Source organism: Vulpes lagopus, chromosome 13, assembly GCF_018345385.1.
Source record: "Vulpes lagopus strain Blue_001 chromosome 13, ASM1834538v1, whole genome shotgun sequence".
Lineage (NCBI taxonomy): Eukaryota > Metazoa > Chordata > Mammalia > Carnivora > Canidae > Vulpes > Vulpes lagopus.
Window position 1 is genome coordinate 8,800,067 of NC_054836.1, and position 17,427 is coordinate 8,817,493.

Sequence of the window (17,427 nt, forward strand, 5' to 3'; positions counted from 1 at the left end):
TGAAGTAACATCTTCTTTCATTAAGATATGCTTTGTAAAGGTATGTGTAGAAGTATATGGGACTAGCTGTATGCTTAATTCATTGTGAGAAAATAAAAAATAAATTTTGTTTTCCCCTTACTTTTAAAGGAAAATTTACTTGAGTTTAAAATTCAATACTGATAGTTTTATTTTCTCAAGATTCTCACTTGATACCTCCTATTTTTAGAAATACATTTAATTTCCACATGAATAGAGATTTTTCTAAAATGTTTAAATTTGTGTGCTATTAATTTCCTGTCATATCATTATTACAAGAGGACACATTGTTAGGATTTCATTTATTTGTTTAGGTTTATTTTATTGACTAGGATGTGGTCTACTAATAAATGTTTATGTGTTTTTGAAAAAGATATTTTTCTATTGTCATAATTTCTTGGGTGAAATACCCTGTTATTTTTCTACTCTGCATAATGACAGACTTCCTTTTTTAATTTTACTTTTTCATTCAGAATTGTTCTTGACTCTTTTGAGTCTGTGAGAAAAGGCCAGTGACAATTTTCAGAGACTGCTTTGACACCTTGGATCTAGGCCTGTGTCTAAAATAAAATTGTACTTAAAATTCCATCTATTGAGCTAATCTAACACTTATTATTGTCTTTGTGATTATTAATATTGACTCAGTATGCAGACAGTGATCAAGTTTAGTTCAAAAGCTTTATTCAACATAGTTAACAGGCCTACTATTAAAGAAAGAAATATTTTAAAATGGAAGGGAATGGAACAAATAGTAATTATTCTTAAAAAGGACTAATTGTATATTGGGGGAACAAAAAGAGCAAAAAAATAATGAAATTAGAAGAGAAACAGAAAACATAAACACATAGCTACCACTTCATCAGGGCATTCAATATTGAAACAAGCAGTTATTCCTACAATTTTTCCTTCTCTGATATTTTTTAAATTCTCCAAAAATATCCAATTTATACAACTAGCTTGAAAAAGAAACTCATACTTCTACAACTTAACAATTAAACTTAATTCTCCATTACCATTTCCAGGAAACATTTTTTAGCTGGATATCATTTTACCTCTTGTGCATATGATTGGAATTCCATTATTCCCCACCCCCTCTCTGTTCCACTTTTGGAGATACAAGAAAATCTCAAGTCTGCTCACTTGAAGTTTTATACAGCCATCTGCCTTGCTGTAACCCAGGAGATGTGAGGGAAGAGGCATGTGTAATTTCCAGGAGGAAACATCTAGTTTTCTGGGATTTTGACCTATAGCCCTGTCTTCTGTAATGGGATTGCATATGGAAACATCTTGACAAAGCAGCTTAGAATGTCAAACCCACAAGCATAGTTCACTGACTCCAAGTGACTCTACACTGGGCTTTGACTATGAAAGAAATAAACTCATGTTACTTTTTAGGACATTGGTTATCTTTTTATTACCTTGGTATTCTTTTAGCTATTAGTGTCACTTCCAGACCTCTTAGTTAACTAACTTTTGGTAAAAGTATTTGGCAACTATCCCCAAATTCTGCCATAAATCAAAGAACGGATATGTTTTACAGTGTCTTGTACGTATGTGGTGCAATTGGTATTTCTAACAGTAGAAGATATCAGAACATTTCAGAAAACTCAAAGGAAACTTCCAGATCAACAAATGGTGTTAAATTGATAGGACCACTTTTTAATACCACAGTTCTATTAGGAAAAATTCACTTGGATTAGACAGAGTTGTGATTATTTAATTTTATAACAAATAAGAAAACATAAAATAGACGAAGCACATAGTTTTTTGTAAAACTTCTATTATTTTAACATGTTCTTTTGCTTATGTAGGTAGAAAGGTAGATTTGGCTAAATATTTTTTCTTGTTTGTAATCAAATAGAGGCCAAACTAAGCTTGGACTTAATTTAGAGATATATGTATCTCATGATTTGAGTACTCATACCTCTTTACAGTTTAAATTGAAGAAACCCCCCCTGTAAGTAGGACCAGCCCTAATCCAGAGGCAGACCATCCAGGTGACTTCCTGAAGTTTTAGCAACAAAAAGCATTCTGTTTGTGATAAGAAAACCATCTCCCCCCACACCCTGATTGGAATGTCCCTGAATAGGTTCATGTTGACCTTCTGAGAAATCGATAACCTGAATGCTATGCGACTCCCGAGGTTCTTTTGTCTTTAAGCAGTTTTTTTCTTTTGCCTTTAAAAGATACCTGTAATTACTAATCGAGGCTCTCTTCCTCCTCGGAGGCAGAGAGCCCGTTCGCGCAAACGTTCAATAAACCCTCTTGCTAATTGCATCTGCCTGTCTGGGGTCTGAGTCTCTGGGGCGTCCACCGGGACACGTTGGCACCCGTGAGCCAGGGTCCAACAAAATAACAGAGGCACTTTACTGTCATGGCATCATCTTTTGAAAATTTTAAACAAAAGAAGGATATTACATGGTATATGCAGACAGCATTTCTACTTTATACCCAAATTTTTATTCTCATGGTCAAATTAAAAAGGAAAATCTGTACATGCATGAGGGTCTAGGGAAATCCCAGGGAAATTTCCCTTTCTTTAGGCTTCCATAAGAAATTCCACAACATACAGTTGCTTTTTAAATTTTTATAGATTTATTTATTTATTTGGGAGAGGAAGGGAGTGAGTGGGGGGAAAGGGTAGAGGGAGAGAATCTTCAAGTAGACTCCCCACTGAGTGGGGAACCCAAGGGAGGGCTCAATCTCACAACCCATGAGATCATGTCCTAAGCAGAAACCAAAGGTTGGATGCTTAACTGACTAGCCATGCAGACACCCCTATACAGTTCCTTTAAAATAAATAAATATAACACAAATAATAGATAATTTATAATTTATTAGTTTTCTGAATTAAAGCTGTTGAGCTCATGGTTCTCATGTTGGTTAATAAGTATTAACATATTTTCTTGAAAAGTTAATTCTACAATAGTGTTCCTCAATTGGAAAAAATATATCGGCCACATATTAGGTGCCAAAAAACTGGCATTGTATTTGTACAATTTGTTGTTTTGACAAAATGACATGTAAAATCATGTTAAATAAAAGATTGCTGCCTTTGAAACAAACCATGCTTTTAAAATTGTGAAGAATGTGTGACTGTCATGATTTTCAACTTCCTTTCTGGTTCAAAGATCAAATTCTACCTTTTTCTCATGGTGATCCTCTTCTCAGCAGTTGTAGCATAGCATTCTTTACGTCTTTGTTCCTCAGGGAATAGATGAGAGGATTTAACAATGGTGTGACCACAGTGTAGAAGAAGGTAAAGAATTTGCTATATGTTGAAGCAAAGTGATTCTTAGGATATGTATACACTGGTGCCACAGTTCCGTAAAACATGAATACCACAGTAAGGTGGGAGGAACATGTGGCAATGGCTTTCTGCCTTCCATCTTTGGATTGGATTTTACCTAAAGCTTGAGCTATGTAGCCATAAGAAGTCAGGATCAATGCCAGTGGCACGATGGTGAAAAGAATAGCAGAGATGGTCATTTGCCATTCAATGGCAGAGGTGTGTCCACATGTCAACCGTATGAGGGCTGGAACCTCACACAGAAAGTCATCTAGGCGGTGGTGGGTGCAGAATGGAAGCTGAAGTGTGACAGGAATTTGAGTAACAGATTCTATCAGGCCAGAGAGCCAGGCTATGAGCACCAGCTTCCAACAGAACTGATGATGCATGATGATGGTATAGTGCAAGGGCTGGCAGATAGCAATGTAGCGGTCAAAGGCCATCACTACCAACATGACACATTCTGTGGCACCAAGGCAGAGCAACATACAGAGTTGGATGACACAGCCTGTGTGGGTGATGATCTTGCCTGGCCCCCACAAGTTGGACAACATATGGGGCACAGTGGTTGTGGTAAAGCAGAGATCCAAGAAAGAAAGATTGCTAAGAAAGAAGTACATGGGGGTGTAGAGATGAGGGTCCACACAAGAGACTAAGATAATTATTGAGTTGGAGAGGATGATCATGGTGTATAAGATGATCACAATCCAGAAGAGAATCATTTCTAGATGGGGCCATTCAGAGAAGCCCAGAAGAATGAAGCCCATTGGGAAACTCTTGTTGGTCATCACTGGTACTTTTGGCATTGGAATTTGAATATAATTATAACAAAAGTTTTGTGAATTGAGGTTTGAAGGTTATTCTATCATTTATTTAATGAAGGCAAACATTATTAGTTTTCCAGGGGATCTTAGAACAGGAGACATATGAGTGTTTTATATCAGACCAGCAAGATACAACTTCCCTTCCATAAGTCTGTTCTTTTTATATACAAAAGAGATATTTGTTAAGATATCATCTTTGAAATTTATTTCTAAATCTGAAATAACAACATTCTTCATAGACACTCTGATATGATTACTTTTTTAAATAATAAATTTATTTTTTATTGGTGTTCAATTTGCCAACATACAGAATAACACCCAGTGCTCATCTCGTCAAGTGCCCCCCTCAGTGCCCGCCACCTAGTCACCCCCACCCCCCGCCCTCCTCCCCTTCCACCACCCCTAGTTCATTTCCCAGAGTTAGGAGTCTTCTGTGTTCTGTCTCCCTTTCTGATATTTCCTACCCATTTCTTCTCCCTTCCCCTCTATTCCCTTTCACTATTATTTATATTCCCCAAATGAATGAGAACATATAATGTTTGTCCTTCTCCGATTGACTTACTTCACTCAGCATAACACCCTCCAGTTCCATCCACGTCGAAGCAAATGGTGGGTATTTGTCATTTCTAATGGCTGAGTAATATTCAATTTGATACGATTACTTTAGATTATGTTTATGCTTCTTCTAGATTGTACTTTCAGCTATATATATAGTAGCTCTCTAAAACATTTGCGATGATGTGTTGAAAACACAGTTTTATTTAAGTATGTAGTGCTCCAATGTATTGTAGTGTTATTTGCATTGTTTGCTGATGTTTATAGAAATACAGAAATAAGACCTTTTTGTTATCAATATAGGCTCTAAACAATGAGATATTAACCTTTATTCTCTCTTCTGAGTGTCTGAAGAACTAGCTTGAAATAAGAGAAATACAGGTTTTTAAAGGGAGGCAAATCTCAACTAAAGTTTTATCTTAAGTAATTCAAATTTCTTTAAGTAAACAACTTAAAAATCTTCATTCAATATTGTTATCTAAGAAATGTCCATAATAATTCCAAGATCAGAAAATTATAGAAGTAACAGTATATTATTGCCTTCTACTTTTAAGCACAAAATGCTAAATATGATAAAAGTAAGGAAAATAAAGCATTACATATGCTGTATAATTTTTGTCTCACAAAAGTCATTATTTTCTTTTTTTTTTTTTAATTTTTTTTTATTATTATTTATTTACGATAGTCATACAGAGAGAGGGAGAGAGGCAGAGACATAGGCAGAGGGAGAAGCAGGCTCCATGCACCGGGAGCCCGACGTGGGATTCGATCCCGGGTCTCCAGGATCGCGCCCTGGGCCAAAGGCAGGCGCCAAACCGCTGCGCCACCCAGGGATCCCAAGTCATTATTTTCTATTCAATCATCAGCCTAAATACATTTCAATCAGAAATAATCGTAAAACAGAAATAAATTATAGTAAAAAATTATGAAATATATGATTATTTTAAGTCTTCACTTCATGTGCAGAAGGAAAAGAGAATGCAGAGCTATGAAATATGAAGGTAGGGTATTGGATTTGGGGAACATCGTCCTTGATATTATTAATTTTCTGTCTCCCAGCAATTGTGGAATAGTTCAGAGGATATAAAAATGTGGGATGCACAGAATAAAAAAAAAAGCTGTTAACTGAAGGAACCTGAGTTATCAGATTGTGAAAATTAAATTTTGCAAGTAGCCAAACAATGCAGAAATATGGAGAACATTATAGGAGTCTACTTCTATTCAAAAACAACTTCATAGGTGTTTATTCAGTGCCATGCAGGCCCTGTGCTATGATGTAGAATATAATTTGAACAAAAGAAATTAAATATTATATTTATATAGTACTCCAAGGCCTATGAGAGGCAGAGATAGCAAGTGAAGAAATGAGCAAGTAAATCATGAGGATTTGATTATTTCAATGAGGAATTCTTAAAAAAAAAGAAGAAAAAGAAAAAAATATTGTAATTGCAGAAAACATTGGAAGATGTAAGAAGCAGAGGAATATGATTTCAATGTGGGGGGGAAAGAAGAGCAAAAAGTCAAATACTGAGGAAATATGCAAGCTCCAAGAACTTCAGCTGCCTGGAAATGCAGAGCTGTCTGCATGGGACATGGCCAGATATGTCAGCCAAATTCAGTTTTTTCTATTCTAAGTTCCTATGATCATGAACTGAACTGATCTAATTTTTTCACTGTAAGATATTCTGATTTAACCACAATGTCCGTTTTGTTCTACTGGTGTTTCTTCTATAGTTTTCCTAGTATTAAGAGTTTAGGTTTTTTTTTTCCCATGGGTTTACCTTCCCCTGGATTAGAATGCAATACTATATTAAACTGTGACATTTGGAGAAGAATGTTCAAATTGTTCATCTGGCTTTTGTTTTGAAATAACATCATGGGTTCAGCTTTTCATTATGGAAAGAAAAAAATTCAAATCAATGGTATCGTGCCTTTTTGGGTTAAATTTACTTTGAATTATCTAAAAATATTATTTTCACTCTATAATTGTATTATGAACACTATAGATAATTTAACACACATGGAACAAAAGACAAATAGAGGCATATCCAATCCCAAAATTAAATGCAATATGTGCTATTAAAGTTTCATTTATTCTTTTCAATATATATTTTAATAAATAATGTATGTAGATAGATACACTATATAAAATATATCAGATATAGAATTACGCTATATATAGTTCTATATATTTTCCTAAATCTTATAATTGCATACCTATTTCCATTTATTTAAATACTTAAAAGTATAATTCCTATGAACATAATTTAAAGATCTCTATTATTGTATCTTAGTAAAATAATTCCTATAACAATTTTATGTTAATTTTAAATGTAAAATTAAAAAAAAAAAGAAAAGGGATCCCTGGGTGGTGCAGTGGTTTGGCGCCTGCCTTTGACCCAGGGCGCGATCCTGAAGACCGGGGATCAAATGCCACGTCGGGCTCCCGGTGCATGGAGCCTGCTTCTCCCTCTGCCTGTGTCTCTGCCTCTCTCTCTCTCTGTGTGTGTGACTATCATAAATAAATAAAAATTAAAAAAATTTTTTTAAAAATATATTTTTGAAACTTTTACTAATCTAAAACAATGCTGAGAAAAATATCTATGTAAAAAAAATCCCTAGATTCTATATGATCATTTATTTTTATTAAGAAAATATTGTTTATTTCAGAGTTATATATTGTAGCTGTATCCTATGAAAGAGCTACCCTTACATATCAATCAGCATTCTTGTCTTTTAACTTTCATGACAACATCATCCATTTTTCTGGTCTATAATTCAGCAAGAAAAAAAGTGGGCATCTAATCTCAATTTATTTTGCATTTTTATTACTATTCATTTATTTCTGTAAATGCTTCTTTATCAAAATATTTGTGCCATTTAAAAATATGTTTATATTTTTCTTCTAATCATGTAAGAGATTTATACATTACTGACCTTTATCTTTTGATATGTCATATAACCACATAAATTCTCTAATTAAAAAAATTTGGTATAGTTTTTGATATTTTTTCTTAAAGTTTTTTTTTCTTTTAAAAATTCTAATTTACTTTCCATGGCACTTTCTTTATTGCCTTTGTTCATACTTCAAATAAACCTCTATGTATACATTTGTCTACTTATATTAGGTTTTCAAGTTCTATATCTAGCCTTTGATCAATTTCATTTTGTAAATGTCAAAACAGTAAAAATTATTACTAATTTGTTATTAAATTTTCAGAGAATTTTACAGAAGTATTCTCTCCTCACTGAATCACAAAGGTGACTTTGCTACCTCTACTTTCTATAAACTCTGATGATAGCAGAGTAATTGAAGATTCAGCTTCAGGTAAGAAGCACAGATTTCATTTTCATGGTTTTGGCCCAAAGTTAACCACATGTTGATCAGAACACATATATATCTCTCTTGTTCCCTGTTCTTTCTATCTTTCCTTCTGTCTCTCCTGCTTTTGTCAGATTATATCACTAGACACTTACACTGTTGTCCCTAGTATATTTAATAAATTAATATGTTGATTTTAGTTCTTTTTTTAAAAAAGATTTTATTTATTTGAGAGAATGTGTGTGTGTGTGTGTGTGAGAGAGAGAGAGAGAGAGAGAGAGACCGCACACAAGAGCAGGGGCAGAGATAGAGGGAGAAGCAGACTCTTCGCTGAGCGGGGAGCCCGTCGTGGGGCTGTATCCCAGGACCCAGGGATCACAACCTGAGCAGAAGGCAGACAATTGAGTCATCCAGGCACCCCTGATTTTAGTTCTAAATAGGTTGTAGGTTCCTTAAGGCTGCCCCTGTTTCATATTAACGCAAAAATTCTAAAGATGTGAAATCATTAAACTCTAAGGTTTATTATAAAACAATATTTAACAAATTAATCCAATACCTAACTTTTTATCCTTTTGAGGATTTTTTTTAAAGATTCCATTTATTTATCATGAGAGACACAGAGAGAGGCAGAGACACTGGCAGAGGGAGAAGCAGGCTCCCTGTAGGAACCCAATGTGGGACTCCATCCCAGGACCCCAGGATCATTACCTGAGCCAAAGGTGATGTTCAACCATTGACCCAACCAGGCTTCCCAATATGAAGATTTTAAAATTACAGTGCTGTGATATGAAAAATGAAATAACATGCAGTAAAATTTCTGCAACAAAACAGTCAAAAATCACTTAAAAGTTTGTGTGTGTGTGATTTTGCCATAAATATCCTACATAAATTTACAGAACAGAATCTTTCAGGCTAGATAAAACACAACAATTTGTGCTTCAAATATAGCTTTGCTCAACTAAGTTTCACAGATCTGAACAGAAGTTTCCTTTTTTCTTCATTTTCTAAAATGTAAATAATTTACCTGTGTAGGAAAACAGGTCAGTGATTAAATTGGAAAAATATAAGCCTGCACAGCAGTCATCTACATACCATCCATTCATTGAATTTTTCTCAGAGTTCTACACTCCATGTAACTCTCCAGTCAAATATATGACATTGTGGCATTATTAGGAGATTCCAAAAATGGTGTGAGCAGTTTTATTTCAATTGAATGATAGAGCAAAAGGAGTGCAGATGGACTGGGGTTTTTGGAGGTCTCTGGAGGTTCTATTCTCACAGGTAATTAGGTTTAACTGCAAAATGCTGCAAAAAAAAAAAAACCTAAAGAATGATAACAAAAATGCTTCCTTGTTTTCAATGAGCAAATTGATCTACTAATTTGTTTTCAGTTAACTGTTTAACTGATTATCCATTAACATAATTAAGCAATTTGCTTATTGATTTATATGTTAAAAGTTTAAGAAGTCATTGGTTTACTTGACTCCACAAATGTTTTGTTTCTGTTCTGTGCCTATCCATGTTCTAGTCATTAGAGACAGTAAGGATGAAAGAAAATCAGAAAGAATAAGAACAATATACTTTTTCAGTCTTAAATTCCTTATGCATGCTGGTAGTTAACTAAAAATAGTCCATGGAGATTGAAAAATTCAAATAAATGTTTACACAAAAGAAAATATTTATAAAAATGAGGCTTTGGCACTCAAGGGTAGAATGGAGGAAAACCAACCAAGTTTTATTTCAGACATGCAATGATAGGTAGCATAAGTATATATAGGACTGTTTATTTATTTATTTATTTATTTATTTATTTATTAATTTTTATTTATTTATGATAGTCACACACAGAGAGAGAGAGAGAGGCAGAGACACAGGCAGAGGGAGAAGCAGGCTCCATGCACCGGGAGCCCGATGTGGGATTCGATCCCGGGTCTCCAGGATCGTGCCCTGGGCCAAAGGCAGGCGCTAAACCGCTGCGCCACCCAGGGATCCCTATAGGACTGTTTAATAGTTTATTAATTGTTCTAGGAAAGGTGTAATGTGTACAAAGGATCTAAAAATCTTTAAATATACTTTAAAACCAACTCCTGATTAAAATACATTGATATTTAAGAACAGAAACATATTAAAATATAAAATACTTCAAATTAGCATCATATATCAAAAGTAAGGATAAGAGAATATGTTATGTATGACAGGAAGGAATAGCAATTGTAGGAGTGGTATTAGTATGATGGCAGCATACGACTTTTCTTTATTTTCACCACTGGCAACAAAATTTTGGCATCCATTCACAGGCAAGATTGTCCTTGAGGAAGCACTATATCTTAAATGATCTGGAAGGAGTGTTACCCACTAATGGGTCAAGTAATATGCAGCCAGACCTCAACTCATCCATGGATCTTGTAATGACCAGTAAACTGGATGAAATTTTCTCCACTATAGACTGGGGCCCTTGAGGAACACTGACTTGGGCAGTCACCTATGGACAAGACAGTTTTTGTGGAAGTCATCGCTTCCAGAGGAGAAATTGCAGCACGCTGTTGAAACAAATAAACAAAATAATTTTGGTCACTTTGGAATAGGTAAGTGGAATAGTTTGGTTTTACCCACATCCCTCATCCCCTAAGTCAGCATAGCTTAGGACCATAAAGATCTTCCACAACCTGTGATTTATTTGGGCTGTAAATGGACAATATATATGAATAAGAATCCAGTTTCCTAGGTGTGTGGGACGCTAACAAAATAATTCATTTTTTCTCTCATCCTATTCAGAGTACTAAGTGAGGGTCTCTGTGACTCTCAGGCAGAAAAAATCTAGAGGAGCAGCACATAAGAATCTCAGAGGGGAGGGGTGTCTGGGCAGCTTAGTGAGTCAACCATCTTTCAGCTCAGGTCATGATCTCTGGGTCCTGGGATCCCAGTTAGGCTCCCTAGTTGGCAGGGAGTCTGCTTCTCCCTCTCCCTCTGCCTCTGGTCCCCCACTCATGCCTTCTCTGTCTCTCTCTCTCTCTCTCTCTCTCAAACAAACAAACAAACAAACAATCTTAAAAAAGAATCAAATATCAAAGGGGGACTGCTGGGGAAGATGACAAAGTAGGAGGGCCCTATGGTCACCTTGTCCCATGGATACAACTCAATAACACCTACATCAGTATAAATAACCCAGAAAACTACCAAAGACTGGCAGAACAGATTATCCACAGCTAAATATAGAGAAGAGGCCACATCAAAGAGAATAGAAAGGATGGCGATGTGGTCAGGAGCCAAAATAACCCACTGAGCTGTCCACGGGAATGAGAGATGCCACAGGCATGGAGAAGATAGAGGAAGAGATCTCCATACCAGGCAGCCTAGGTACAGAGAAACCACACTGCACTAGGAAGTCAGATCTCCACAGAATTTGGCTTTGAAAACTAGAGAGGCCAAAATTTGCAAGTTTTTATACTCAGCATGGCTTACCAATAGGAACTTTATTTTTTATAGTTATTTAAATAGCAGTTAGTTAACATATAGAGTAATAATAGTTTCAGATATACAACATACTGATTCAACACTTACATACAACACCTGGTGCTTATCACAGTAAGTGTACCCTTTAATCCTCCTCACTTATTTTACCTGTCTCCATGGGTAACCATCAGTTTGTTCTCTGTAGTTGAGTTTGTTTCTTGATTTGAATCTCTCCTTTTTTCCCCTTTGCTCATTTGTTTCTTAAATTCTACATATGAGTGAAATCTATGATATCTATCTTTCTCTTATTTCATTTAGCATAATGCTCTGTGGTTCCATCTATTTTGTTGCAAATAACAAGATTTCATTCTTTCCGATGGCTGAGTTATGTTCCATTGTATCTATATACCACCTCTTTATCCATTCATCAGTAATGGACATTTGGGCTCTTTCCATACTTTGACTATTGTTAATAATGCTACTACAAACATTAGGGTACATGTATCCCTTTGAATTAGTATTTTTGTATTATTTGGATAAGTACTTAGTAGTATAATTTCTGGGTCATAGGGTAGTTTTATTTTTAAATTTTTGGAGATTCATCAAAGAGTTAAAAATAGATCTGCCCTACGACCCAGCTTCAACGTGGATGGAACTGGAGGGTATTATGCTGAGTGAAAAAAGTCAATTGAGAAGGACAAACATTATATAGTCTCATTCATTTGGGGAATATAAATAATAGTGAAAGGGAATATAAGGGAAGGGAGAAGAAATGGGTAGGAAATATCAGAAAGGGAGACAGAACATAAAGACTCCTAACTCTGGGAAATGAACTAGGGGTGGTGGAAGGGGAGGAGGGCAGGGGGTGGGGGTGAATGGGTGACAGACACTGAGGGGGGCACTTGACGGGATAGCACTGGGTGTTATTCTGTATGTTGGCAAATTGAACACCAATAACAAATAAATTTATTATTTTAAAAAAAAAGAAACGACAAATACCCACCATTTGCTTCGACGTGGATGGAACTGGAGGGTATTATGCTGAGTGATATAAGTCAATCAGAGAAGGAAAAACATTATATGGTCTCATTCATTTGGGGAATATAAAAAATAGTGAAAGGGAATAAAGGGGAAAGGAGAAAAAATGAGTGGGAAATATCAGAAAGGGAGACAGAACATGAGAGACTCCTAACTCTGGGAAACGAACTAGGGGTGGTGGAAAGGGAGGAGGGTGGGGGGTGGGGGTGACTGGGTGACGGGCACTGAGGGGGGCACTTGACAGGATGAGCACTGGGTATTATTCTATATGTTGGCAAATTGAACACCAATAAAAAATAAATTTATATAAATTTTATTTTTGAGAAACCTACATACTGTTTTCCAGAGTGGCTATACCAGTTTGCATTTCCACCAACAGTGTAAGAGAATTCCCTTTCTCTGCATCCTCACAAACACTTACTGTTTCTTGTGTTGTCAGTTTTAGCCATTTCGACTGGTGTTAGGTATATCTCATTGTAGTTTTAGTATCTATTTCCCTGATGGATCAATGATGTTGAACATCTTTTCATGTGTCTGTTGGACATCTGTATATCTTTTGTGAGAAAATGTCTATTCATGTCCTTTGACAGTTTTTAAATTTCATTATTCATTTTTTTTTGGGTATTGAGTTAGATAAGTTCTTTATAGTTCTTGGATACTAACCCTTTATCAGATATTTCATTTGTAAATATCTTCTCCTATTCCATACATTGCCTTTTAATTTTATTGATTGTTTTCTTCATGCTCAGGGGCACCTGGGTGGCTCAGTGAGTTAAGCATCCAACTCTTGATTTCAGCTCGGGTCATCATCTCAGGGCTGTGGGATTAAGCCCCATGTCAGGCTCTGCCTTCAGCAAGGAGTCTGCTTGGGATTCTTTCTCTCCCTCTCCAACTGTCTCTCCTCCCTTTCTCTTTCTCTCTCTAATAAATAAATAAATCTTTAAAACAATATCAGTGGGCTCAGGCCCTCACTCACACCCAATGGCCTGTCTCTGTCCTCATGCCCTGCTACTGCCCCACAGAACTGCTTTGATTATCTGAAGTCCTTCACCAAATTAGATCAGTGTCCAGGGCACTCAGTTTTCCTTTTTTTTCTTTTTTTTTAATAAATTTATTTTTTATTGGTGTTCAATTTACCAACATACAGAATAACACCCAGTGCTCATCCTGTCAAGTGCCCCCCTCAGTGCCTGTCACCCATTCATCCCCACCCCCCGCCCTCCTCCCCTTCCACCACCCCTAGTTTGCCTCCCAGAGTTAGGAGTCTTTATGTTCTGTCTCCCTTTCTGATATTTCCCACACATTTCTTCTCCCTTCCCTTACATTCCCTTTCACCATTATTTATATTCCCCAAATGAATGAGAACATACACTGTTTGTCCTTCTCTGATTGACTTACTTCACTCAGCATAATACCCTCCAGTTCCATCCACGTCGAAGCAAATGGTGGGTATTTGTCGTTTCTAATGGCTGAGTAATATTCCATTGTATAGGGATCTCTGGGTGGCGCAGCGGTTTGGCATCTGCCTTTCGCCCAGGGCGCCATCCTGGAGACCCGGGATCGAATCCCACATCGGGCTCCCGGTGCATGGAGCCTGCTTCTCCCTCTGCCTGTGTCTCTGCCTCTCTCTCTCTCTGTGACTATCATAAATAAATAAAAATTAAAAAAAAAAATATTCCATTGTATACATAGACCACATCTTCTTTATCCATTCGTCTTTCGATTGACACCGAGGCTCCTTCCGCAGTTTGGCTATTGTGGACATTGCTGCTAGAAACATCGGGGTGCAGGTGTCCCGGTTTTTCATTGCATCTGCATCTTTGGGGTAAATCCCCAACAGTACAATTGCTGGGTCGTAGAGCAGGTCTATTTTTAACTCTTTGAGGAACCTCCACACAGTTTTCCAGAGTGGCTGCACCAGTTCACATTCCCACCAACAGTGTAAGAGGGTAGGGTTCAGGGCACTCAGTTTTCATCTCACTTGTGCTTATGACAAAGATATAAAATTTGGTGTTGATGCTGAAGGCTTACTGCTTCATGGTGTAGATGTTTTAGTCAATGCTGTAGCCGTTACTATGGGGCTAAAAGGAAGAACAGTGATTAATGAACAGAGCTGGGGGAGTCCCAAAGTAACAAAAGAAGGTGTGACCATTGCAAAATCAATTCACTTAAAAGATGAATATGAAAATATTGGCACTCAATTTCTTCAAGATGTTGTCAGTAACACAAATGGAGAAGCTGGGGATGGCATTACTGCTATTGTCTTGCCACACTCTATTGCCAAGGAGGGCTTTGAGAAGATTAGCAAAGGTGCTAATCCTGTGGAAATCAGGAGAGTTGTAATGTTAGCTGTTGGTGATGTAATCGCTGAACTTAAAAAGCAGTCTAAACTTGTGACAACCCTGAAGAAATTGCTAAAGTTGCTATGATTTTTGCAAATTGAGGCAAAGAAATTGGTAGCATTACTTCTGATGCAAAGTAAAAAGTTTGGAAGAAAGGGTGTCATGACGTTAAAAGATTGGAAAATACTAAATAAATTAGAAATTATTGAAGGCATGAAGTTTGATTGAGGTTACATTTTCCCATACTATTTTAATACATAAAAGGGTCAGAAATGTGAATTCTAAGATGCCTACATTCTGCTGAGTGTAAAGAAAATTTCTAGTGTCCAATCTATTGTACCTGTTCTTGAATTGCCAACGCTCACTGTAAATCCTTGGGCATAATTGCTGAATAAGTTGATGGAGAAGCTCTGAGTATGTTCATTTTGAATAGGCTTAAAGTTGGTCTTCAGACTGTAGCAGTCATTGCTAACAAGGTTTTTTTTTTTTAAAGATTTTATTTATTTATTCATGAGAGACACACACACACACACAGAGGCAGAGACATAGGCAGAGGGAGAAGCAGGCTCCATGCAGGGAGCCCGACGTGCGACTTGATCCGGGGACTCCAGGATCATGCCCCACCGAAGGCAGGTGCTAAACTGCTGAACCACCCAGGGATCCCCCGCTAACAAGGTTTTGATAACAATAGAAAGAACCAGCTTAAAGAGATGGCTATTGCTACTGGTTGGCGCAATGTTTGGAGAAGTATTGACTCTAAATCTCAAAGATGTTCAGTCTCACAACTTAGGAAAAGTTGGAGAGGTCATTGTGACCAAAGATGCTGCCATGCTATTAAAAGGAAAAGATGACATGTCTCAAAGTGAAAAACATATTCAAGAAATCATTGAACAACTAGATATCACAACTAGTGAATATGAAAAGGAAAAGCTGAATGCACATCTAGCAAAACTCTCAGATGGAGTAGCTGTGCTGAAAATTGATGGGACAGTGAAGTGAATGAGAAGAAAGAGTTTTAAATGCCCTCAATGCTATATGAACTCCTGTTGAAGAATGTATTGTTCTGGAAGTTGTGCCCTGATTCAGTGCATTTCAGCCTTGGATTCAATAATTTCAACTAATGAAGGTAGAAAAATTAGTATAGAAATTATTGTAACACTCAGAATTCCTGCAATGACCATTCCTAAGAACACAAGTGCTGAAAAATCACTGATAGTTGAGAAAATTATGCAGAGTTCCCCAGAAGTTGGTTATGATGTTATGCTTGCTGATTTTGTGAATATGTTGGAAAAAGGATCCCAACATAGTGGGATCCATTGATCCCGCTAAGGTTTTAAGAACTGCTTAATTGGATTCTCCTGGAATGGCCTGTTAATCATAGGAGAAATGGAGGTCACCAAAATTCCTAAAGAAGAGAAGGACCCTGGAATGGGTGGAATTGGTAAAATGGGAGGTATTATAGGAGGTGGCATGTTCCAATTCCTGGAATAGTGCTTTACTATTATTAATGAACTGTGAGAGGAAGCTCAAGAGAGTGGTCCTCATTAATAACTGCAGAGAAGCCAGTTGAAGTAAATGACTGAAGAAAAGCCTGGCTAATGTTTAAGAAAATTACTATAATCATCAGTTGATGGTTTCACTTGGCAACATATAATGGTTTACTACGGTCATTGTCCATGCCTACAGATAATTTATTTTGTATTTTTGAGTGAAAAAGACATTTGTGCATTCTTGATAACTGAATTCAAGAGCCAGGTACCAGTGTACTATTTTCAAATTAAATCACTGAGGCATTTTTACCACTATTCTGTTAAAATCAAGATTTTAGTACTTGTCATCACCAGATGAAAAGTTACGAAGCAGCTTTTCTGTGGAGAGTAAGAATTATTGTGTAACAAGTAGAGAAATATCCAATTATGTGACAACCTTTGAGTAATAGAGATGTGTTTAAAACAAAAAAAAAAAAATGAGTGGGCTCAGAACTGGGAGAGCTAGGAGGGTAATAAGAAATGGAGTCCCTGTCCCTAAAGAGATGGTACAACAGACAGTCATACTGAAATACAGCATAAAAGCATCAGTTTGAAAAACACCTAGGGTATATGGGAGGGAGATTTGTTTACTAATCTCAAAGCATGTTCTGGAGGTGCAAGGATCTTCAGGAGACTTCAAAAATAACAGAGTTGGCAGGTGCCACTTTCCTCTCCCACCCCCAATCTAAATGCAAAGACACCTGTGGGAACACTCTCCACCTAGCTTATTAATAGTGTGCCTGGCCCTGAGTGCTTCTGCAGATCTGACCCTCCAACCCAGCCCACCTGGACAGTAGCTTTCCTGGGCAGCTGCAGCTTTCCTCCTTCAGTGACCTGCATTAATCTTGCTGGCACCACGTTTCACACACACAAATATTCTTCTGCAGACTTGCCCTCTCTATGCATATAGCAGAAGTTTTCTAAAGTGAATCAAGTTTCCCTTCCACAGTGGACATGCACAAATCTTCCTAACTGCACCCCACCATCATGCTTTTCTGTGGATCTGTCCTCCACATGGATTCATCCAAAGCTGAGACATGAACATGGCAGTATGCAA

At 36.9% G+C, this 17,427-nt stretch overlaps 1 protein-coding gene and 1 pseudogene across 1 annotated transcript; one reads left to right on the top strand and one right to left on the bottom strand.

Annotated features, from left to right (window-relative positions):
- Positions 1 to 3,168: 3,168 nt before the first annotated feature.
- LOC121474970 (olfactory receptor 2H1-like) lies at positions 3,169 to 4,095 on the bottom strand. The gene has a single exon (XM_041728122.1). The coding sequence runs from the start codon at positions 4,093 to 4,095 to the stop codon at positions 3,169 to 3,171; it is 927 nt and encodes a 308-aa protein (XP_041584056.1).
- Positions 4,096 to 9,244: 5,149 nt separating this feature from the next.
- Positions 9,245 to 16,332, top strand: LOC121474971 (annotated as a pseudogene).
- Positions 16,333 to 17,427: the final 1,095 nt, after the last annotated feature.